Source organism: Rana temporaria, chromosome 1 (genome assembly GCF_905171775.1).
Source record: "Rana temporaria chromosome 1, aRanTem1.1, whole genome shotgun sequence".
Classification (NCBI taxonomy): Eukaryota; Metazoa; Chordata; class Amphibia; order Anura; family Ranidae; genus Rana; species Rana temporaria.
Window position 1 is genome coordinate 148652889 of NC_053489.1, and position 23859 is coordinate 148676747.

Here is a 23859-nt window from a genome sequence, read left to right on the forward strand (position 1 = left end):
CCCCACGTTAATGCCGCTTTTTACGAACGGCGCATGCGCAGTCTGTGGACATATCCAAGTGTGCATTGCTCCAAAGTACGCCGCAAGGACGTATTGGTTTCGACGTAAACGTAAATGACGTCCAGCCCCATTCAGGGACGACTTACGCAAACCATGTAAAATTTTCAAAATTCGACGCAGGAACGAAGTCCATACTTAACATTGGTACGCCGCATGTACGCCTCATTAAGTAGGGGTAACTTTACACCGGGAAAAGCCTAACGTAAACGACGTATCTGTACTGCGTCGGCCGGGCGTATGTTCGTGAATTCGCGTATCTAGCTGATTTACATATTTCTAGGCGTAAATTGGCATACACGCTCCTAGTGGCCAGCGTAAATATGCAGTTAAGATCCGACGGCGTAAGAGACTTACCCCCGGTCGGATCTAATACAAATCTATTCGTAACTGATTCTATGAATCGGGCGCATAGATACGACGACTCAGAAATACGACGGCGTATCTGGAGATACGCCGTCGTATCTCCTTTGAGAATCTGGGCCTTAATTTGTAAATTGACAATAGTGTGGAACTGTCTGCTAAAAGAAACACTACGGGCAACCATGTATAACCTTTTGTTTATATATGTCTTGCTTCAAAAGACATAAAAATTGTTTGTCACTTCAAGGGTGTAATTTCTTGAAATCTTTATTTGTATCTCGTTTCTACATTCCAGCTGAAATGGGGCATGCATCATGAGTGCTTACTGTCATTTGTAACACTAACCTATCATTTGCAGTAATGACCTCTAAAGGCTTCATGCACACTGGGCTTAAATAATGCCAGTTCCCTTGGCAGAAAAAAAAACCGCTCATATAGAACATTTTTTGTACTAAGTTTAGGAGAGTTTTGCCTTTCTTTCTGTCAGTAAACTCCAATCAGAAACACAAACCAAAAGATTTATTTTTTCCTTTCTCTATTATTATTATTATTATTATACAGGATTTATATAGCGCCAACAGTTTGCGCAGGGCTTTTCATCTCTAAACGTTGAACTCAGAATATGCATGTAATCGTCCTAGTGTGCATGGACATATAGGATAACATTGAGTAGCTTCTACAGGCAGAAAACAAAACTCCTGCAGAAGCAGAGATTTTTAAGCCAGTGTACATGGAGCCTAAAGCCTCGTACACATGATTGGATTTTCCAACGGGAATTGTGTGATGACAGGCTGTTGGCGGAAAATCCGACCGTTTTTGTACGCTCCATCGGACAGTTGTCAGATTTTCACAACATTAGCAGAAGGTGCCCAAAGGGTGGCGCTAAAGAGCTGAAAAACTACGTAGTACGTAGCCACGTTTGTGTTTGTTGGCCGACAATTGTGTGCTCTTTGTATGCAAGAAAAGTTTTTGGCCAACGTCCTTTGGACAGAAGTCAGAGGCTTTGTCTGTGGAAAGTCCGATCGTGTGTACAAAGCTTATGAGCTTAACTGCAGGGAAAACAAAACTCCCTTGCAGTGGGGCTGCCCTTGAACGGCAAGGATTGAATGTTCATTTAGGTCTAGGGTACTGAAAAAAAATGTGTTCTATTTGCCCGATCATCTGCTCCTACATGCCCCCCTCCACATGGTTGGACTGGTCCCTACAGCCCCCCCCCCCCCCATGCTCTAGTGGTTGCAGGTCCGCTGATATAATGTAATACTATGCAAGGGACAGTTCACAAGTGAGGGTATAGGGAAGCACACGCTGCCGTTGTTGCAGAGATCGAGTAAGTAAAAGTGCTTTTCCTGGTAATCTAGTTGTAAATGAGAATTTAGCCTTTTCAGTGTGGGTGCAGCCCCACTACAAGGAATGATTATTTGGTTTCCCCATAGATGGACATTAAAATTGATAAACTCTCTGAACTGTGTAGTGGTTGTTTACAGTAGTTTGTTTTAAGTGTACAATGAATGCCTCTAAAATTAAATGACAGTAGAAACATGGGCAACGTTTTTTTTTTTTTTGGATAGAACAGCTAAGGGTTTATAACCCCTGTTGGTTTACTTTTTGCCATCTGTGCCCCGTTGGAAAGATTTACTTCCTGTCTCACAGCCAAAACAGGAAGTGAAAGGAAATCTCTGCAATTTAAAGTGTTGAGCCACTTCTATAAAATGCTCCTATCCCCTCGGTATTATAACAATATGTTCTTCTGTGTCTGTGTTATATAATAAATATGCTTATCTGTACTGATAACACAGCGTCTTCCTGTGATCAGTTGCCTCCTCTCTTGTGTACTCTGCCTAGCTGGCAGTTCAAGTGGGCGGGGCCGAGCACTACCACTGACATCAACCGCGGAGGAGTCGCATGATTGCAGAAAGGCGGTGTGTTATCAGTACAGACTAACATTTTTGTGATATAACAGAGACACAGGGGAACATATTGTTATAATACAGAGGGGATGGGGGCTTTTATTGTTAACTATGAGAGCAGAAGGAGTGGATGACACAAGCAGACACTCAGAGAGGGAAGGGGGGAGAGGACACAGACAGAGCTGGGCTGTGTATGATGGAGGCACGTACTGACTCATTGTCAGAGCGCAGCAGCCCTGATAGATCGGAGTCGGCATACATCGGGGAGGGTAGAAACTGGCAGGATCAGACAGGTATTACAAGTGATGCAAGGGGCCAAATGACAAGCACTGTGCTGTATAACATGCTTTTTTTTGGGGGGGGGGGTGGACAAAAAACGCTTTAAGGGAATCCCTTCGGGACCCTCAGGCCATCAGAACATGTGTCCCCAATATTTCTTTCCTGGGGACAATCCAAAATGTGGGATTTTCTTATACTTTTACTTTCAACGCTAATGATAAACATGACTAATGGAGGGGGTTAATGTCCCTAATTGAGGTACAGATAGCAATAAAAACTGACAGGTGTTGTAGTCCACTCTATCCAAAGTTGCAGAAAACATTTTGCCTTTAGTTTTACCTTAATAAAGACTTATTGTCTGCCCACACCTGAACTACCCTATTGGTCAGGGATACTCACCTATATTATATAATGACCAGTAGGAAGGAGTGGGTGATCAAGTGTGTCATCAACCAAGCACTGTTTAGAATTCATTATTGATGTAGGTTTGGGGTTCTCTTGGAAAAAAAATAATGTATTCAAACACTTGAGTTTACCTCTTTCTTTATTTTTTCATTTGCTTCTTTATTTTTTCTGACCTAACATTACTGCCTGTACTGTACCTTGACGTGGAAGGGTCTTTGTTTGCTGAGGGTAATGCTGGCCATACACTATACGAAAAATCTGCCGAAATTCGGTCATTTTGACAGTTTGCTTTCGGCCAGTTAATGGGCACAAATCAGTTTGGGGTTTTTTTTTCGGCTCAAAAACATCCTAAGAATAAATTTGGAAATTTTCTGCCAAACGATAAATTTAAAGGTTAATGCGTTTCCCGTCCAAACTGTTTTCACTAGGTATATGTGAAAAAACGAACAAACTAATGATTAATTTATGTCCATTGAATGATTTATTGATCATTACATGACGGCACTATCGTTTGCTCTCACGGCCGAATATTCCTTTTTCAAAAATTGGTGCTCGGACGAACGCACTTAGACCAAATTTTTATGGTTCAAAGAAGGTCAGGCAAAATGGTCGGCCCTCACGCATGTTCACTTCATCATATCTTGCCCTCTTTGAAAAAAGTTTGGACACCCTTGCATTAGAGGAACATTTCATCCAGGCCAGAATTTTTCAACCAGGGTGCCTTCAGGTTTCTTCAAGGGTGCTTTGAAAAAATGCCTCCCTCAAAATTTCCCAAAAATAACCTTCTAGCCGACAGCATCCCAACAACATCATTGGTTGGTAAGGAAGACATTGGGCGCCTGCACAGCATCCATGTTTGCCTCTCCCTGCCCCTCTCCATCACTACTGATCCAACACTAGCTGAATGAGAGTGAGCAACTGAGACAGAAGAGAAACATTGGAATACTAGTCACTACCAGCGTACAAAGGTGTATTTGCTTTGTAAGAATAAATTCCCTCTAATGTTGGGTGTCCTTTTTACGTGTGTGGATGTTTTGTTTTGTAAAACTATTGGTTTCGTTTTTTTTACATTTTTAGAATGGGGTGCCTCGAGATTGTCCATTATTTTAAAGGGTGTCGTGACTGAAAAAAGAAGAGCGTCAACAATGACAACCCCTGTATTTGCTCTCCGCTTCAGATAAATAGCTGCTAAATTTGGATAAATTGTTAATGTGTGTATTATTGGTAACCTGCATTGTGGTTTTGTATTGTTTTCATTTTGTTCTTTTTCATTTTAATAGGCCCTGGCTATAGGACAGAAGTTACCTTCTACAGTGTACAGTTACACTCATATCCAGCCTATTCTCTATGCTCTGGGAGTGGGCATGTCCACCAAAGACCCGGATCATCTCAAGTTCCTGTTTGAAAACAGCGATGAGTTTGCCTGCTTGCCCTCATTTGGAGTCATTTTATCCCAGGCTGCCTTCATGGGTGGAGGGCTTTCCTCAGTCCCAGGGCTGAATATAGATTTTACACGAGTAAGTTGTGTACTCTATTGGCTTTTTACCCTGTGTTAATTAAACAAAGCAAAAAAAAAAAAATTGTGCTTGTGCTAAAACATAATCCTAGTCCTGCTTTAGGGCTTTCATTTAAAGCTACTGATTTAGCAGTGGACTAATAGGACAGAGGGCATTGTAGAAGGAACACAATTTACTTTAAATATACAAACGTATTCCAATGTTCTTTGTTTTATTATGTGCTAGGTCTAGGCAGAGAAAGCCTGATGCCATGTTTAATGAATGGCTTTCTTGGCCTTTTGTGTTCTGCGGCAGCTCCTAGCATGCTAAATACATTTAGAAATGAACAGTGCTGGTATTTACAAACTTGTGCACACAGTATCTTACCGTATAACTGAATGATGCACAGAGTATTATAGGGACCAAGGTTCAATCAAACAATGGGAAGTGCATATTTGGAAGGGTTAGATCTACTTAAACTTGAACATATTTTTTAGATCTGGGTTATAGTTAGGGAAATATCAGACGTGGTCCTGTATTAATGCTTATTAAAAGCTTAATAAAATGTGTTTTTTATGACCAGGTTCTTCATGGAGAGCAGTACCTTGAAATCTACAAGCCTATCCCGACATCAGGTGAGAATCTTTTCCTTTTAGTACAACCTATTAATAAATGAGGCTTTTTGCTGTGGTTGCTTTTTTTAAGCTATTTCATCATACTTAAAGCCCAACTCCAGGCAACTAAAACATCTTCCCTTGCAGAGTGGCTGTGTCTGCACTGCAAGGGTTAATTGCTCGTTTTGTTGGAGGAGAAAAAAAGATTTACTTAACCAGTCCTCCATTCCTCCCCACAGCTAAAATGGTCCCCACAGCTTCTTCTCCCCCTAGCTCCAGCAGTCTAGGGTCCTGACCTAATCAGGATCAAAGCAAGGTTTATAGCCCTGCATTAGACATGATGACTCGTAGGGTCAGTCCAACTTCAGAGAATGGGGGAGCACAGTTTTCCAGGAAAGTAGATAATCAGGTAAGTAAAAGCCTTTTTCCACTCCCCGAGACAAAATGAGCTATTAACCCCGCGGGTGCAGCCCCACGGTAAAGGATCATTTTAAACTTTCCCAGAGTTGGGCTTTACAGCTGTCATAAGCCCAGGCTAGTCATCATGAGTAATAATATTAAATGCAGCCTGCATGTTAAAATCTTTACATTAGAACTTCAGCTTTTAATTTGAATGGAGTAGGAGAGGGTTATAACCCCTCTCAGTTGTTTTTTCTCTATTGGTCCCAATGATGAAATTTCCTATCCCATAACCAAAATGGTAAGTGAGAGGAGAACCTATCAAAATGAGGGAATCCCTGATCATTAGAATTTGGAAGATTCCCCTCCTTTTGCTGTTCTGGTGACAACCCAATATCTGGAATTTTCTTTCACTCGCATTGATAATAGTTAACATGACAAATGGGGTGAATCTCCCAAACGGGGCCACAGGCACCATTAAAAATCTGGCAGATATAGGCATCTGTTTTTCTATTCAGATGTCAAACTTCCATGTTAAAGGTAAACTTGTATCCTTTCACTCTCAACTACTGAACCTACTACAAGTCTTCTAATGTGATTGTTGGCCTTACTGACCAATAGCATGGGAAAGGGCAAGGCCAAACTTGACTTTTTTTTTTTTTTTTTTTTACAGGTTTTTATTAATCACTTGTCATTGTGGATGCTTAGAAATTGATTGTTTGACCTCCTGGGCTGAGGCTAGGTTCGCATCTGTGTGGGTGGTGCCACTGCAGGACCCGCACAAATGCTGGCAGTTGCAACTACCCACACAGAGAAAAGCAGGACCAATAATCCAATGGAATGTGCCCGCACTAGAAATCACACCCGTAGTGGGAACCTTGGTTCTCGTGCGAGCTGTGATTTTAAAAATAGTTCAGGGACTTCTTTCCTTGCGTGTTGCTGGCCACAGCAGCCTATTCAAATGAATGGGCTCTCATGCCCGAGCAAACTGTGGCCCGCACATGGGTGAACCTAGCCTTAGTACTGGATGCCGACTGTCACATAAAACCTGCACCCCCACCAAGATTCACAGGGGTCTCTGATTCCCATGTGCCATTTTAAAGCGATAGTAAACGGTTAGTCAGCACTGTCAGTAATTCCGTCTTCACCCTGTTTTCCTTCCGGGTTCACGGCCTCCAGCTGTTTGAATGGCCAAGCTGTGATGACGTCACTCCCATGCATGTGTGCGGGAGCCACCATTGCGGCACAGCACTCTTTATGAACGGCATACTCAAGTGTGCAGTCCATTAATGGCACAGTGCGCATGCACCATTCACACTGCCGCCTGCTACACTAAATGGTGCATGTTTAGGAGATACTTTCTTTACCTACAGGTAAGCTTTTTTATATTCATACCTGTAGGTACAAGATAAAAGTGGACTCCACTACTACTTTAAAACAGCACTGGAATGAAAATCCGCTATCCCAGTGCTGTTTTTTAAAGCGGTTAAACACAGAGCGATGTTACTTGCTCCCGTAGAAGTTTTCTTTTTTCACTCTTTTCTTTGAGTGCAATCTTTCTACATAACGTCTAATTTAAAGGATAACTTCACCTTTTGGGAATATATTACATTCTTCCCATTTTAAGGGTGGAACATGTAAAGTGCTCCCACTGCTGCAGCCTCTCCCTGACCCGCCGCCTCTAGTGACAGCGAGCCGGAGATGATCTTCCCAAAATCGCTGTCGCACTTTCTAAAAAAAATGTGACCGCATCATGCATTTATTCACAGAGATCTGTGAATGGGAGAACTACAAGTACCAACACCCTTTGTAGCTGTCGGCTTGTAGTTCTCGATGAACTACCAGGGCACTGTTGAGCACTCTAGGTAGTTTATTGTTCCTTTTTAATGTAGCTGCCTGCCCATACAAGGTACAAGCAGACAGCTTACACAGACCGACTGCAAGAGCCCGTGATCTACTGATCATGGGTGCATTGCTTGGCAGGCTCCTAGTAAAATAAATCAGAAATGCACATTTTTTTTACCTGCAAAACAATGTGAATTTATTTCATATTTTATTTACAAAGGTGAAACTTATGCTGCTTACACACGATCAGTCCATCCGATGAGAACGGACCGATGGACCGCTTTCATCGGTTAACTGATTAAGCTGATTGATGGTCCGTCGAGCCTACACACCATTGGTTAAAAAACCAATCGTGTCAGAACGCGGTGACGTAAAACACAACGACGTGCTGAACAAAAACGAAGCTCAATGCTTCCAAGCATGCGTCGACTTGATCCTGAGCATGCATGGATTTTTAACCGATGGTCGTGCCTACTAACGATCGGTTTTGTCCTATCAGTTAGGAATCCATCGGTTAATTTTAAAACAAGTTGCCTTTTTTTTAAACCGATGGTTAACTAACCGATGGCGCCCACACATGATCGGTTTTGGCAGATGAAAACGGTCCATCAGACCATTCTCATCGGTTTAACCGATCGTGTGTATGCGGCATTATCCTTTAACAGCAAAATGTTATATTTTTGCTTATATACAACAGCCTGTAAGAGCTAATCAATTTCCCGATGTCTCTTGCTTTTTCTTTTTAGAATGAAGTTCTGTCTTGTTTCTTTGGTCAACAACAGTTGTTTGTCTTTCTGCTTTCTAAATAAACGCTAGTATTCCAGAAGATATTTTATTCTATAATAAATAAGTCCTGGCACAGATTATGTATTTATAGGGTCATCTCATACCAGTTAGTGGGTAAGGACGGAACTACACAATTATTTTGTGGCTAAGACAGACGCGTGTACATCAGCATTTTGTGCCTAGTCCCAACTGGTCCTTTCTACTTTTTTCCTGGTTGTGAAATGGTCAAGCGTTGAAACACTTTAGTTGCTGTAAGCCGATTCTCAGTGGGCACTCTAGTGAGCTTGCGGTGGCTAAATGGATTTTCTCCACAAGTGTCGAGAGGACTTTCCAGGAGACACAAACTGAATTCATCATTTTTTTAAGAACCTCTGTAAAAGGAAAACACTGTAACTCTCCTGTGAAGAGCCCTACTTAGGAAGCTGTTGATATTGTACTGCCGTCTTGCAGCAGTTTTTATGTGTTCCCCAAGTGACGTGTTAAATATTCAACTTGGGAACTCCTCCGAGACTCGTTTATGTGATCAGTACAGTTTTGAGGTTGCACTTTAAAATGTTAAATTCCTGACCTTGAAAAGGGTGGAAAGGGTAACAGTCATTGTGGTCTGGTCTGACTTTTACATCAAGCTGTTTTAATGATTAGAAAGACTTGAAATGTCATTTTTGTTTCAGCATAGCCATTAGTATGTAGCAAGTTCTGTCCGTTATGGTTTACAGGTAAAATTGTTTTTAAGTACAACACTTTTTGTAGTGGATTTCAATAATACATCTTCCATTTAGGCAGGTGTATAATTTGACTTGACTATACAATAACAATGCAAAATGCAGGATTTTTAATTTGGATGGAAAGAGAATCTGTGCTTGAAGCCACAATAAACCCAAAAGCAAACATTTAATATATTGCAGCTTCTTTATTATTAGATGTGATGACTGCATTAGTGTTTTTTTTTTTTTTTTAGGCATGTATTCCTTTGTCACCTGGTGTTCCTGCCAATAAGTCTGCTTTTCAACACACCCAGCTATTCTGCAGATGTAGCAGTTAGATGGTTGAGAAAAAATAATTTACATACTACCTACCAAAAGGGCTACTAAACAATGATCATCTTTATTTTATTAATGTACAACCCTCATTCTCCCCCCAAAAAATGCTATAAAGACCCCTTTCACACTGGGTCGTTTTGCAGGCGCTATTGTGCTAAAAATAGCGCCTGCAAACCGACCTGAAACAGCCGCTGCTGTGTCTCCAGTGTGAAAGCCTCGCCGGCTTTCACACTGGAGCGGTGCGCTAACAGGACGGTAAAAAAGTCTTTGGAGCGGTGTGTATACTGCTCCTGCCCATTGAAAGCAATGGGACACCATGGCTATACCGCCGGCAATGCAACTGCGCTTTCGGTGTTTTTTTAACCCTTTCTCGGCCGCTAGCGGGAGTAAAAGCGCCCCGCTAGCGTCAGAATAGCGTGGTGAAATTGGTGGTAAAGCGCCGCTAAAAATAGCGGTGCTTTACCATCGCCTTAAAGGGGCCTTGAAGCTTTATAAAGTGTTAGCTGGGATTTGGCTTTAATTTATTAGTGTATCTAAATCTGCTAGTGCATCTAACACTCCCCTTTGCCCAGATTAACAATGCTGCTGTCCAAATGTGTCCCATACATATCACAAATTTAGCCCAAAATGTATTCTTCTACATGTCTTTGACACTAATACAGTGATCAGTGCTTATACTGTACACTGTCACTGTACTAATAACACTGGGTGGGAAGGGGTTAACATCTAAAGGCAATCAAAGGATTAACCGTGTGCCTAACATGTGTAGTGTGTGCTGCTTTTACTAACCGATGTGAATGTTTTTACTCTCTGATTGCAGGGAGAGAAAAAACAGCCACGTTGCTCTCTATAGAGAGCCCTGTGTTGTATACCAACACAGGGCTTTGCTCTGTCATTCGCTCACCTGATCAGTGGGTCCCAGCTGTAAATCATTTGCTGGGACCTGCTTATCTGCTTGTGCTGTACTGAATGACGGCATAGCTGGGGTTGTGTACTGTAAAGCTACAGGAGGGAGGTCCAGGAGTGATTTAAAGAAACCAGTGACCTGCAATTGATGTCGTTCTAAATGCTATCTATCTGACTTTCATGTCCGTCGGATGTTTTAACCACTTCAGCCCCCGGAAGATTTTGCTGCTCAATGACCGGGCCATTTTTTGTGATACGGCACTGAGTCGCTTTAACTGACAATTGCGCGGTCATGCGATGTTGCACCCAAACAAAATTGATGTCCTTTTTTTCCCCCACAAATAGAGTTTTTTTTTTAGTGGTACTTGATCACCTATGCGGTTTTTATATTTTGTGCCAATTTTGAAAAAAAAAACCACTATCTTTTACTTTTTGCTATAGTAAATATCACAATTTAAAAAGAAAACAAAACAAATGTTTTCCTCCGTTTAGGCCGATATGTATTCTACATATTTTTGGTGAAAAAAAAAATCGCAATAAGCCTATATTGGTTGGTTTGCGCAAAAGTTATGGCATTTATATATATATATTTGTTTTACTAGTAATGGCGGTGATCTGCGATTTTTAGTGGTATTGCGGCAGACGGGTTGGACACTTTTCACACAGTTTACGGACCATTGACATTTACAAAGCGATCAGTGCTATAAATATGCACTGATTACTATGTAAATGTCACTGGCAGGGAAGGGATTAACACTAGGGGACGATCAAGGGGTTAACTGTGTTCCCTATGTGTGTGTTCTAACTGTGGGGGGATGTGACTAACTAGGAGAGATGACAGATTACTGTTTCTACTTTGTAGAAACACACGATCTGTCTTCTCTCCTCTGACAGTAAAAGCATTTGTGTGTTTACACACACAAACCCCCGTGCTGCCACTCGCACAGGCGATCGCACGTGGCCAGTGGCGATCACGCCTGCTGGCCACAAGCATCGGGTCCCCCGCTGTGCAGCGGGCACGCGCCTCCGGAATACAATTTTCATGAAGGGAAGTACTCGGTCAGCAACAATGATTAGGTAGGTGCTAGTGTCAAGAAACATCCACTTGAATAGCAGGAGCTAGCAGGAATAGCAGGAGCCAAGGTTTGCCAGCAGAACATTACCCAAAGCATCACACTGCCTCGGACGGCTTGCCATCTTTCCATAATGCATTTTAGTCCAATCTCTTCCCTGTCTGATGCACACGCACCCAGCCATCCACATGATGTAAAGGAAAATGTGTTTCATCAGACCAGGCCATTTGGATTTTGCAAAAGCATTTTACACAGTTCCCCATAAACATTTACTGTACAAAGTAAAGTCTGTTGGCATGGACCATAGGGTGAGTGCATGGATTGAAAACTGGCTACAAGGGTGAGTTCAGAGGGTGGTGATAAATGGGGAATACTCACAATGGTCAGTGGTGGGTAGTGGGGTCCCACAGGGTTTTGTGCTGGGACCAATCATATTTAATTTGTTCATAAATGACCTGGAGGATGGGGTAAACGGTTCAATCTCTGTATTTGCGGACAATGCCAAGCTAAGCAGGTCAATAACTTATCCGCAGGATGTGGAAACCTTGCAAGAAGATCTGAACAAATTAATGGGGTGGGCAACTACATGGCAAATGAGGTTTAATATAGAAAAATGTAAAATAATGCATTTGGGTGGCAAAAATATGAATGCAATCTATACACTGGGGGGAGAACCTCTGGGGCAATCTAGGATGGAAAAGGACCTGGGGGTCCTAGTAGATGATAGGCTCAGCAAAGGCATGCAATGCCAAGCTGCTACTAACAAATCAAACAGAATATTGGCATTCATTAAAAAAGGTATAACTCCAGAGATAAAACGGTAATTCTCCCACTCTACAAGACTCTGGTCCGGCCACACCTAGAGTAAGCTGTCCAGTTCTGGGCAACAGTCCTCAGGAAGGGTGTACTGGATATGGAGCGACTACAAAGAGGGGTAGCTAAGCTAATAAAGAAGAAAGGTTGCGAGCACTGAACTTATTCTCTCTGGAGAAGAGATGCTTGAGAGGGGATATGATTTCAATTTACAAATACCATACTGGTGACCCCACAATAGGGATAAAACTTTTTACGGAAGGTAGTTTAACAAGACATGTGGCCATTCATTAAAATGAGAAGAAAGGAGGTTTAACCTAAAACTACGTAGGTTTTTTTTTATACTGTAAGAGCGATAAGGATGTGGAATTCTCTTCCACAGGCAGTAGTCCTCAGCGGGGAGCATTGATAGTTTAAAAAAACTATTGGATAAGCACCTGAACGACTACAACATACAGGGATATACATTGTAATACTGACATATAATCACACACATAGGTTGGACTAGATGGACCTGTGTCTTTTTTCAACCTCACCTATCATGTACTATGTACTAACAAACCTCAAAGATCAGCTGTATTTATACTAAGATTAAATTACACACAGGTGGACTCTTATTTACCAATTAGGTGAATTCTGAAGGCAATTGGCTCCACTAGACTTCGGTTGGTGGTATCGGAGTAAAGGGGGGTGAATACAAACGCACGTCGCACTTTGTGTTATATTTGTAAAAAAAAATAAAAAATGTTTCACTTTCAACTTCACAATTATGTGCCACTTTGTGTTGGTCTATCACATAAAATCCCAATAAAATACATTTACGTTTTTGGTTGTAAATTTCAAGGGGTGTGAATACCTTCTTAAGGCACTGTAAGTTAAAGAAAAGGCTGTGATGTGATTGACAGGTATCTTCACATTTGGCTTGCACCTGAAATGATTGCTGGAGTAGCAGAAAAGAGGTGAAAATTACTATTACGGATGACAGCAGGGCTGGATCGGGATTAAAGTGCTGCTTTATAAAGCACACGTGTCTACATGACTAAATTTAGCCAAGCCTAATGCCACGTACACACGATAATTTTTCGGCATTAAAAAAGTTTTTTAAAACATCATTTAAAATGATTGTGTGTGGGCTTCATAGTTTTTTGGCTTCTGAAAAAAAAATTCAAACAGGCTGCATTTTTTCACGTCAGTTTTTTAAATGTTATTTTTCTTGTTGTTAAAAATGATTGTGTGTGGGCAAAAACGTTTTAAACCCGCTCATGCCCAGAAGCAAATTATGAGACGGGAGCGCTCATTCAGGTAAAACTACCATTCATAATGGAGTAAGCACATTCATCACACTGTAACAGACAAAAAAGCGTGAATCGTCTTTTACGAACAAGGAAACGGCTAAAAGCAGCCCAAAGGCGAATAGAACTTCCCCTTTAGAGTGCCGTCGTACGTGTTGTACGTCACTGTTCTTTGTTCATCATTTTTCAAAAACGATGGTGTAAGGGCAACATCGTTTTTAATGATGAAGTTGGAAAAACTTTGTTTTTTGAACATGCTGAAAAACGATCGTGTGTACGCAGGATAAAAGAATAATTATCTATCTTCATCTATGCATCATCTCTGTGCCACTGTCAGGCTGTAGTGCACACTATACAGTATCTAGGCTAGTGCAAACTTTCCTATTACCCCTATTATCCCTTACCTGGGATTTCTGACGTAACAGGCATTTATCAAAATATTGATGATTCATTATGCAGCATTACTGATATAGTATTGATTGGTATCCGTTTCACAAAATCCTTTTTCAAATACCCTCTGCTATAATCAGGGCCGGCGCTACCAATAGGCAAGTTAGGCGATGGCCTAGAGCGCACATCAGTAGGGAGCGCAATGCTGGCTACATGCGTCGGTGAGGAGTGAGGTGTTTCATTTGTGCTACTGCTTTCTGTGCAAACTGCGCTCCCAGCACTGCTAGGTCCAGCGCTTGCTGCAGAGTATCACTGCTGAGGGGGGGTTCATGTGCAGGGGACAGTGAACCTGTAAAACAGCCTGCCTGGGTGTTCTCTCCTCTCCTGTGTTATTCCTCCTTCCCCCGCCGCCGCTCTCATCCAGCAGGTAGAGAAGACACAATGTAGGAGCAGAAGTTTGTCAAACTTTTTAAGTTAAAAAGCCTGTGATTGGTTGCTAGGGGCGGTCCTAGCAACAAATCATCTCTGTTAAATGGATAGTTGAACTCCCGCCCTCTGCTCGGACATGCCATGCTCTGTCTTCTACCTGCTGTGTGAGGTAAGGGGGGCAGCTGTGGAGGAGACTATTATACAGGGAGGGGGGCAGCTGTGTGGAGGAGACTATTATACAGGGAGGGGGGCAGCTGTGTGGAGGAGACTATTATACAGGGAGGGGGCAGCTGTGTGGAGGAGACTATTATACAGGGAGGGGGCAGCTGTGTGGAGGAGACTATTATACAGGGAGGGGGGCAGCTGTGGAGGAGACTATTATACAGGGAGGGGGCAGCTGTGGAGGAGACTATTATACAGGGAGGGGGCAGCTGTGCGGAGGAGACTATTATACAGGGAGGGGGCAGCTGTGTGGAGGAGACTATTATACAGGGAGGGGGCAGCTGTGTGGAGAAGACTATTATACAGGGAGGGGGCAGCTGTGTGGAGGAGACTATTATACAGGGAGGGGGGCAGCTGTGGAGGAGACTATTATACAGGGAGGGGGCAGCTGTGTGGAGGAGACTATTATACAGGGAGGGGGCAGCTGTGTGGAGGAGACTATTATACAGGGAGGGGGCAGCTGTGTGGAGAAGACTATTATACAGGGAGGGGGCAGCTGTGTGGAGGAGACTATTATACAGGGAGGGGGCAGCTGTGTGGAGGAGACTATTATACAGGGAGGGGGCAGCTGTGGAGAAGACTATTATACAGGGAGGGGGCAGCTGTGGAGGACACTATTATACAGGGAGGGGGCAGCTGTGGAGGAGACTGTTATACAGGGAGGGGGCAGCTGTGGAGGAGACTGTTATACAGGGAGGGGGCAGCTGTGGAGAAGACTGTTATACAGGGAGGGGGCAGCTGTGGAGGAGACTATTATACAGGGAGGGGGGCAGCTGTGGAGGAGACTATTATACAGGGAGGGGGCAGCTGTGGAGGAGACTGTTATACAGGGAGGGGGCAGCTGTGTGGAGGAGACTGTTATACAGGGAGGGGGGAAGCTGTGTGGAGGAGACTATTATACAGGGAGGGGGGCAGCTGTGGAGGAGACTATTATACAGGGAGGGGGCAGCTGTGTGGAGAAGACTATTATACAGGGAGGGGGCAGCTGTGTGGAGGAGACTATTATACAGGGAGGGGGCAGCTGTGTGGAGAAGACTATTATACAGGGAGGGGGCAGCTGTGTGGAGGAGACTATTATACAGGGAGGGGGCAGCTGTGTGGAGGAGACTATTATACAGGGAGGGGGGCAGCTGTGGAGGAGACTATTATACAGGGAGGGGGCAGCTGTGGAGGAGACTGTTATACAGGGAGGGGGCAGCTGTGGAGAAGACTATTATACAGGGAGGGGGCAGCTGTGTGGAGGAGACTATTATACAGGGAGGGGGCAGCTGTGGAGGAGACTGTTATACAGGGAGGGGGCAGCTGTGGAGGAGACTATTATACAGGGAGGGGGCAGCTGTGGAGGAGACTATTATACAGGGAGGGGGCAGCTGTGTGGAGAAGACTATTATACAGGGAGGGGGGCAGCTGTGGAGGACACTATTATACAGGGAGGGGGCAGCTGTGGAGAAGACTATTATACAGGGAGGGGGCAGCTGTGGAGGAGACTGTTATACAGGGAGGGGGCAGCTGTGGAGGAGACTGTTATACAGGGAGGGGGCAGCTGTGGAGAAGACTGTTATACAGGGAGGGGGCAGCTGTGGAGGAGACTGTTATACAGGGAGGGGGCAGCTGTGGAGAAGACTATTATACAGGGAGGGGGCAGCTGTGGAGAAGACTATTATACAGGGAGGGGGGCAGCTGTGGAGGAGACTATTATACAGGGAGGGGGCAGCTGTGGAGGAGACTGTTATACAGGGAGGGGGCAGCTGTGGAGGAGACTATTATACAGGGAGGGGGGCAGCTGTGGAGGAGACTATTATACAGGGAGGGGGCAGCTGTGGAGGACACTATTATACAGGGAGGGGGCAGCTGTGGAGGAGACTGTTATACAGGGAGGGGGCAGCTGTGGAGAAGACTATTATACAGGGAGGGGGCAGCTGTGGAGGAGACTATTATACAGGGAGGGGGCAGCTGTGGAGGACACTATTATACAGGGAGGGGGCAGCTGTGGAGGAGACTGTTATACAGGGAGGGGGCAGCTGTGTGGAGGAGACTATTATACAGGGAGGGGGCAGCTGTGGAGGAGACTATTATACAGGGAGGGGGCAGCTGTGGAGGAGACTATTATACAGGGAGGGGGCAGCTGTGGAGAAGACTATTATACAGGGAGGGGGGCAGCTGTGTGGAGGAGACTATTATACAGGGAGGGGGCAGCTGTGTGGAGGAGACTATTATACAGGGAGGGGGCAGCTGTGTGGAGGAGACTATTATACAGGGAGGGGGCAGCTGTGTGGAGGAGACTATTATACAGGGAGGGGGCAGCTGTGGAGGAGACTGTTATACAGGGAGGGGGCAGCTGTGGAGAAGACTATTATACAGGGAGGGGGGCAGCTGTGGAGGAGACTATTATACAGGGAGGGGGCAGCTGTGGAGGACACTATTATACAGGGAGGGGGCAGCTGTGGAGGAGACGGTTATACAGGGAGGGGGCAGCTGTGTGGAGGAGACTATTATACAGGGAGGGGGCAGCTGTGGAGGAGACTATTATATAGGGAGGGGGCAGCTGTGGAGGAGACTATTATACAGGGAGGGGGCAGCTGTGGAGAAGACTATTATACAGGGAGGGGGGCAGCTGTGTGGAGGAGACTATTATACAGGGAGGGGGGCAGCTGTGTGGAGGAGACTATTATACAGGGAGGGGGCAGCTGTGTGAAGGAGACTGTTATACAGGGAGGAGGGCAGCTGTGGAGGAGACTATTATACAGGGAGGGGGCAGCTGTGGAGGAGACTATTATACAGGGAGGGGGCAGCTGTGGAAGACACTATTATACAGGGAGGGGGCAGCTGTGGAGGAGACTGTTATACAGGGAGGGGGCAGCTGTGTGGAGGAGACTGTTATACAGGGAGGGGGCAGCTGTGGAGGAGACTGTTATACAGGGAGGGGGCAGCTGTGGAGGAGACTATTATACAGGGAGGGGGCAGCTGTGGAGGAGACTATTATACAGGGAGGGGGCAGCTGTGGAGGAGACTATTATACAGGGAGGGGGCAGCTGTGTGGAGGAGACTATTATACAGGGAGGGGGCAGCTGTGTGGAGGAGACTATTGTACAGGGAGGGGGCAGGTGTGTGTGGAGGAGACTGTTATACAGGGAGGGGGGCAGCTGTGTGGAGGGGACTGGTATACAGGGTGAGGGGCTGTGGAGGAGACTGGTATACAGGGAGAGGGGCTGTGGAGGAGACTGGTATGCAGGATGAGGGGCTGTGGAGGGGACTGGTATACAGGGAGAGGGGCTGTGGAGGAGACTGGTATACAGGGAGAGGGGCTGTGGAGGGGACTGGTATGCAGGGTGAGGGGCTGTGGAGGGGACTGGTATGCAGGGTGAGGGGCTGTGGAGGGGACTGGTATGCAGGGTGAGGGGCTGTGGAGGGGACTGGTATGCAGGTTGAGGGGCTGTGGAGGAGACTGGTATGCAGGGAGAGGGGCTGTGGAGGGGACTGGTATGCAGGGTGAGGGGCTGTGGAGGGGACTGGTATGCAGGTTGAGGGGCTGTGGAGGAGACTGGTATGCAGGGAGAGGGGCTGTGGAGGGGACTGGTATGCAGGGAGAGGGGCTGTGGAGGGGACTGATATACAGGGAGAGGGGCTGTGGAGGGGACTGGTATGCAGGGAGAGGGGCTGTGGAGGGGACTGATATACAGGGAGAGGGGCTGTGGAGGGGACTGATATACAGGGAGAGGGGCTGTGGAGGGGACTGGTATGCAGGGAGAGGGGCTGTGGAGGGGACTGGTATGCAGGTTGAGGGGCTGTGGAGGGGACTGGTATGCAGGGTGAGGGGCTGTGGAGGGGACTGGTATGCAGGGTGAGGGGCTGTGGAGGGGACTGGTATGCAGGGTGAGGGGCTGTGGAGGGGACTGGTATGCAGGGAGAGGGGCTGTGGAGGGGACTGGTATGCAGGGTGAGGGGCTGTGGAGGGGACTGGTATGCAGGGTGAGGGGCTGTGGAGGGGACTGGTATGCAGGGAGAGGGGCTGTGGAGGGGACTGGTATGCAGGGAGAGGGGCTGTGGAGGAGACTGAGGTTCAAGGAATGAGGCTGAGGACCCTGATGTAATGGGGGGGAAGAGGTAATTGATGACATTGGGGAACTTGGATGCAAAGAGGTCTGTGATGTAAAGCAGGCACTGTATTGTAAAGGGGTGCTGTATTGCCACTCTTTGTCTTCAGGCCGGTTCCAGAGGCGCAGGTGGCTGAGGAAATAGGTGGAGAGGTGACACAAAAAAACTCCGCCCCCGCCGCATACATGGGCAGGGCAAAAGGGGTGGAGCTAATGGGGGGCGGCAAAATTAGGTTTTGCCTAGGGTGTCAAAAATCCTTGCACCAGCCCTGGCTATAATTAATACACAATATTGTGTTTGCCTACAGATATCCATCTCTGCGTTCTTGGTATCCCTGGATTCAAAGTATATTTTTAGTGAACAAAATAATCAAAGCTTGTCTAAAAGACAGTCTAAATAATATCACTGTTATTTTAATAAAACACGTGATGGGGGGAAAAAAAATTGATGGAGTTGATAGAGACTGAATAAACCTAAATAGCTCTTATTGATCTCATTAACAAAACTTGGCAGTTTGCGTGATTATTACCATCACTGATCTGCTTGGGTCCCAGAAAGAAAATATTGCGACCAGTACGGTTTATTGCATATGGACACATGGAAGCGAAGAGAAATGGGATTTAATTAAAACATCCCACTTTACTATAAGCAAAACGTGTAAATTAGATTTGTCTTATTGGAAGACCACCCAGTATGCTGCAGAAACCCATAAAGAGGCGTGATAGATTTAGGGCCAGTTTACACCAGAATGTGGTGCATGCACTACTTTTGGTGCGGTCTGGGGGTGCAGTAGTGCATGTGCTAATTCTGGTGCCGTACAAGGGTGTTTTTAAACTCATTTAAATAAATGGGCTGAAAGTGCATTGCACCCATATTGAATGCTAATTGTACAGAAACGCACAGCGTGTTCCTGTGCGATTCATGGTCTGAACTGCCCGTTAATGCAGATATTTTCATGATGAGTACTGAACCCAGGATCCCAGAACTGAAATTCCAATTCCATGTGGCCAACCAGAAAGTTTCCATGCTTGTTCAGTAGAATTATTAAACAGGATTTATATAGGGCCAACAGAGTTTGCGGTGTGCAGCACTTTGCAATAAAAAGTGAGACAGTACAAATAAAATACAGTTCAATATAGAATACATAGGAGGGCCCTGCTCAAGGAGCTTGCATTCTAAAGGGAGGGGGAGGTGCTAGCTGCAGGGGATCATCTGATGGAGGTGTCTGAAATCGTTTTTAGGTGGAGGTGGGGTAGGCTTTCCTGAATAAATGGGTTTTCAAGGATTGCTTAACCACTTGCTGACCGGCTTACGCTGATATACGTCGGCAAAGTGTCACGGGTACGCAAAACGTACCTGTACGCTGATGCGTCATCGGTGGCTAACGGGCGCGTGCCCACGGCTCCCATGGTCTTGATGTTCGCAGGTGGCCTGCGATCGAAGACACGGAGAAGCAATACGGGGAAACAAGGCATTTCCCTGTTCTGCCTAGCAACATGACAGGGATCTACTATTCCCAGTGATCGGGAGCAGTGATTGCTGTCATGTTTTAGTGAGCCCATCCCCCCTACAGTTAGAACACGCCCAGAGAACACACTTAACCACTTAATCGCCCCCTAGTGTTTAACCCCTTCCCTGCCAGTGACACAGTAATCCGTGCATTTTTATAGCACTGATCGCTGTATAAATGCCAATGTCCCAAAATAGTGTCAAAAGTATCCGATCTGTCCGCCGCAATGTCGCAGGCACGATAATAATCGCAGATCGCCTCCATTACTAATAATGAAAAAAATGACATAAATGTATCACCTATTTTGTAGACTCGATAAATTTGGGGCAAACCAATCGCTATGCACTTATTGTGATATTTTTGGTTAAAAGAATAAATAAAAAATGTAGAATACATATCTTTATTTATTTTTTGGGGATATTTTTATTATAGCAAAAAGTAAAAAATATAGCATTTTTTTTTTCAAAATGTTTGCCCTTTTTTTGTTTATAGCGCAAAAAATTTAATCCACAGAGGTGATCAAAAACCACCAATAAAAAACTCTTATTTGTGGGGGAAAAAAGGACATACATTTTGTTAGGGTACAACATTGCACCATCACGCAATTGTCAGTTAAAGCGACGCAGTGCCGTATCGCAAAAAAGGGCTTGGTCAGGAAGAGGGTAAATCCTTCTGGGGCTGAAGTGGTTAAAAGCAGACAGGGTAAGAGCTAACCAGACATACTAGGGTAGGTAGTTCCAGAGGATGAGAGAGGTTTTGAAGGTGAGCATGAGAGGAGTGACGAAGGAGCTAGAGAGCAAGATGTCTTGGGAATAACAAAGTGGGAAACTTGGGATGAGGGTGATTGTGTCTGGTGACAGTGTTATGGATAATTCTGGAAATGTTACGGAGGTTAAGGTGTCAAGATTTAGCCAGTGCTTGAACCCAATATCGTGCTCGCCCCCTCCCCTGGAATACAGGAGAGTCAAGATGCTCTATGTTGCAGATAGAGAAAGGAGCTGTGTGTTAGTGGGTGTCCTGACTATCCTGTAGTCCAAGGGAGGGGCCGAGCACGACACTCCACACCAAGGAGAAAGCCTCGCATTACTGTGTGTAGTTACAGAAAGAAGAACAGGAAGTGAGGATTTCTCAGAAGAAATGAGGACATTTAAAAGCAAAATGGAAGGATGAGGTAAGTGAAGGAGGACTGCACTAAGGTAAAGGAAGCTATTTAGGATTTTTTTTTTTACCTTTACAACCCCTTTAATATAGTCTAAACACCATGCACAGAGAGGACAATATGAAGTGGTGATCAACTCTAGACCCCCTGTATGGTTTTCTCTTGAAGCTGTATTAATTTGAAACTTGACTGAGAGAACAACAGTGTTTATCTCATGTGTGCATTTGTAGAGAAAGGAATAAAACATGCCAATAGGGTTTTGAGAAGTCGAGTTGAGCATCACTGGGCTACAACATCTCCACCTTTACAATGTTGAGTATGAATTAGTCTCTCCCTCTCCCTCTCCCTCTCCCTCTCCCTCTCCCTCCTTCTCCTCTCTTCTCCTCTCTTCTCCTCTCTTCTCCTCTCTTCTCCTCTCTTCTCCTCTCTTCTCCTCTCTTCTCCTCTCTTCTCCTCTCTTCTCCTCTCTTCTCCTCTCTTCTCCTCTCTCTCTTCTCCTCTCTTCTCCTCTCTCTCTCTCGCCCTCTCTCTCGCCCTCTCTCTCTCTCGCCCTCTCTCTCTCTCTCTCGCCCTCTCGCTCTCTCTCTCGCCCTCTCGTTCTCTCTCTCGCCCTCTCGCTCTCTCTCTCGCCCTCTCGTTCTCTCTCTCGCCCTCTCGCTCTCTCTCTCGCCCTCTCGCTCTCTCTCTCGCCCTCCCGCTCTCTCTCTCGCCCCTCTCTCTCTCTCTCTCTCTCTCTCTCTCTCTCGCCCCCCCCCTCTCTCTCTCTCTCGCCCCCCCCCTCTCTCTCTCTCTCTCTCTCTCTCTCTCGCCCCCCCCTCTCTCTCTCTCTCTCTCTCTCTCTCTCTCTCTCTCTCGCCCCCTCGCTCTCTCTCGCCCCCCCCTCTCTCTCTCTCTCTCTCTCTCGCCCCCCCCCTCTCTCTCTCTCTCTCTCTCTCTCTCGCCCCCCCCCTCTCTCTCTCTCTCTCTCTCTCTCTCGCCCCCCCCCTCTCTCTCTCTCTCTCGCCCCCCCCCTCTCTCTCTCTCTCTCTCGCCCCTCTCGCTCTTCTCTCTTCCTCTCCCTCCCCCTTCTCCAGTATGCTGTAGCAATGCTTCATGTACCATACCCAGTATGGAGCTGCTAATGGTCTATGTACAGTTTAGGCAGCTGTACTTTTAATTCTGCCAACTTTATTTCTCTTATCGTCCATGGACGGACACAGCTCCTTAAATCTTGACAAGTGGGTTATGTTCCCTGTTTACAGGAGAGGACTAGGCAGAAACATGTTAAATAGTTAAATACATGTTACATTAACAGAGTTGAACAGCCCCGCCCAGGGGGCGGTCCCTCCAGACATAACCCTCCTCACTGCAGCTTGCAGCCCCAGTTTCGTTCTGCCTAGCAAAGGAGAAGGACGTATGGCTCCCTTTGGGCCCAGCGCCCTGAGGAGAAATTTTATTTTATTTTACTTTACTTTTTCTTGAAGAATCTTCTTTCAACTGTTGGCTGAGAGACAGGCTGGATATTATAGATCCTTGTAGTCTACTCAGTCCGACCAGCAAGCGTGGGCACACCTTTGCAAAGAGGCTTGGTCTGCCACGCCATACCTCATGACTCCTGAGGTGGCCGGTGAGCTTTGCTCCGAGGTCCACATATGACTGAGCTGTGGTGTTGCCTCAATCACAGTGGACCGGGCCGACAGCTACCTCCATTGCGGTTGTAGGTCTGTCAGGAATGCGTCAGCGAGTCCTCGCTCGGACGGGTAAGTACAGTCCCTCCTGCTTCGGTGGGTTGGTACAGCTGGGCATTCCTGGGGTTCGGGGGTCCCTTCCCCTTACTTCCCTGCTCCTTTCCCTTGCTGCATTGCTAACATTGCCGCTGTCAGGGGGGAGGGGGCCTTCCTGAGGGGACTGTGTTATCTGGCTTGTATTGGGCTTTCCTGTGAGGTAAAAAGCCCTGTGATGAGCACAGATGTTTATGATTATACTTCAGCAGACGCTGACTGATTGGTGACACCTGTAATGGTTTTGCTTTTTATGCTGTATCTGTGTCTTATCCTTAAATAAAACAGCCCTATGAGGCTTTTCCTGTTTAAACACAGGTCCCTGCAAAAGTTACCTCACGGTTCTTTTCCTCACAGGCAGCGCTGGGCAGTCTCCTCCTGAGGGAGTCCCCTGGTTACCCCTGGTCAGCGCAGCAAGTGGGTGAGAGGCCCTGAATAGGGCTCTAGGAGCTTTTGTCTATTTGTATGGACAGGTGTGCATATTATAATACACACTATATGTAAATATTGGAGTCAGTATCTGGGTCCTTCCCCACATGCTGGTGGTGGCAGCAGGTGTTAGCACCTGTGATTCCCACAGAGTTTTTATTGTTAGTCCTGGACACAGTTTGTGCCAGGGTGGGGGTGGACTGCGGGCGGGCGGTAAAAGAGTGCCCCCTTCCCCCGTTATCCCCTGGGGAATGCTCTGTTATGGAGCCATGGACTAGGTACCTAGTTAAAAAAAAAAAAAAAAAAGGCAGAATAAGGCATTTATGGGTGCGCTTTTTACTGCTGCAAGGGACTCTCCTAAGCTGCATAGTGCAGCTGGGTTTCCGCCGAGGGCTCGGTCTTTTTTGGATCACACAAATCAGACCGCTGTGTAGGTTTTTTCCTTCTGTGCCCTTCTTTGATAATTTCTGAGATGCGGAATGAGAAAAGCCACTGAGGGCTTTTGTAGTCCCTCACCGCCGGGCGGGAACCCCTACTTGTATGGATCTGACTGATAGAAGATCCGAAGTACTGACCCGTTCCATGTTTAC

The 23859-nt window shown here is 45.9% G+C and overlaps 1 protein-coding gene across 2 annotated transcripts in view; it reads left to right on the forward strand.

Annotated features, from left to right (window-relative positions):
• The window catches only part of HSD17B4 (hydroxysteroid 17-beta dehydrogenase 4), a 427477-nt gene that overhangs the window by 207375 nt on the left and 196243 nt on the right, over positions 1 to 23859 (forward strand). For both annotated transcript variants that reach the window (XM_040344026.1, XM_040344036.1), the window contains exons 13-14: positions 4292 to 4528; positions 5091 to 5142. In XM_040344026.1, the coding sequence (XP_040199960.1) occupies positions 4292 to 4528; positions 5091 to 5142 (289 nt within the window). The remainder of the gene's footprint in view (positions 1 to 4291; positions 4529 to 5090; positions 5143 to 23859) is intronic.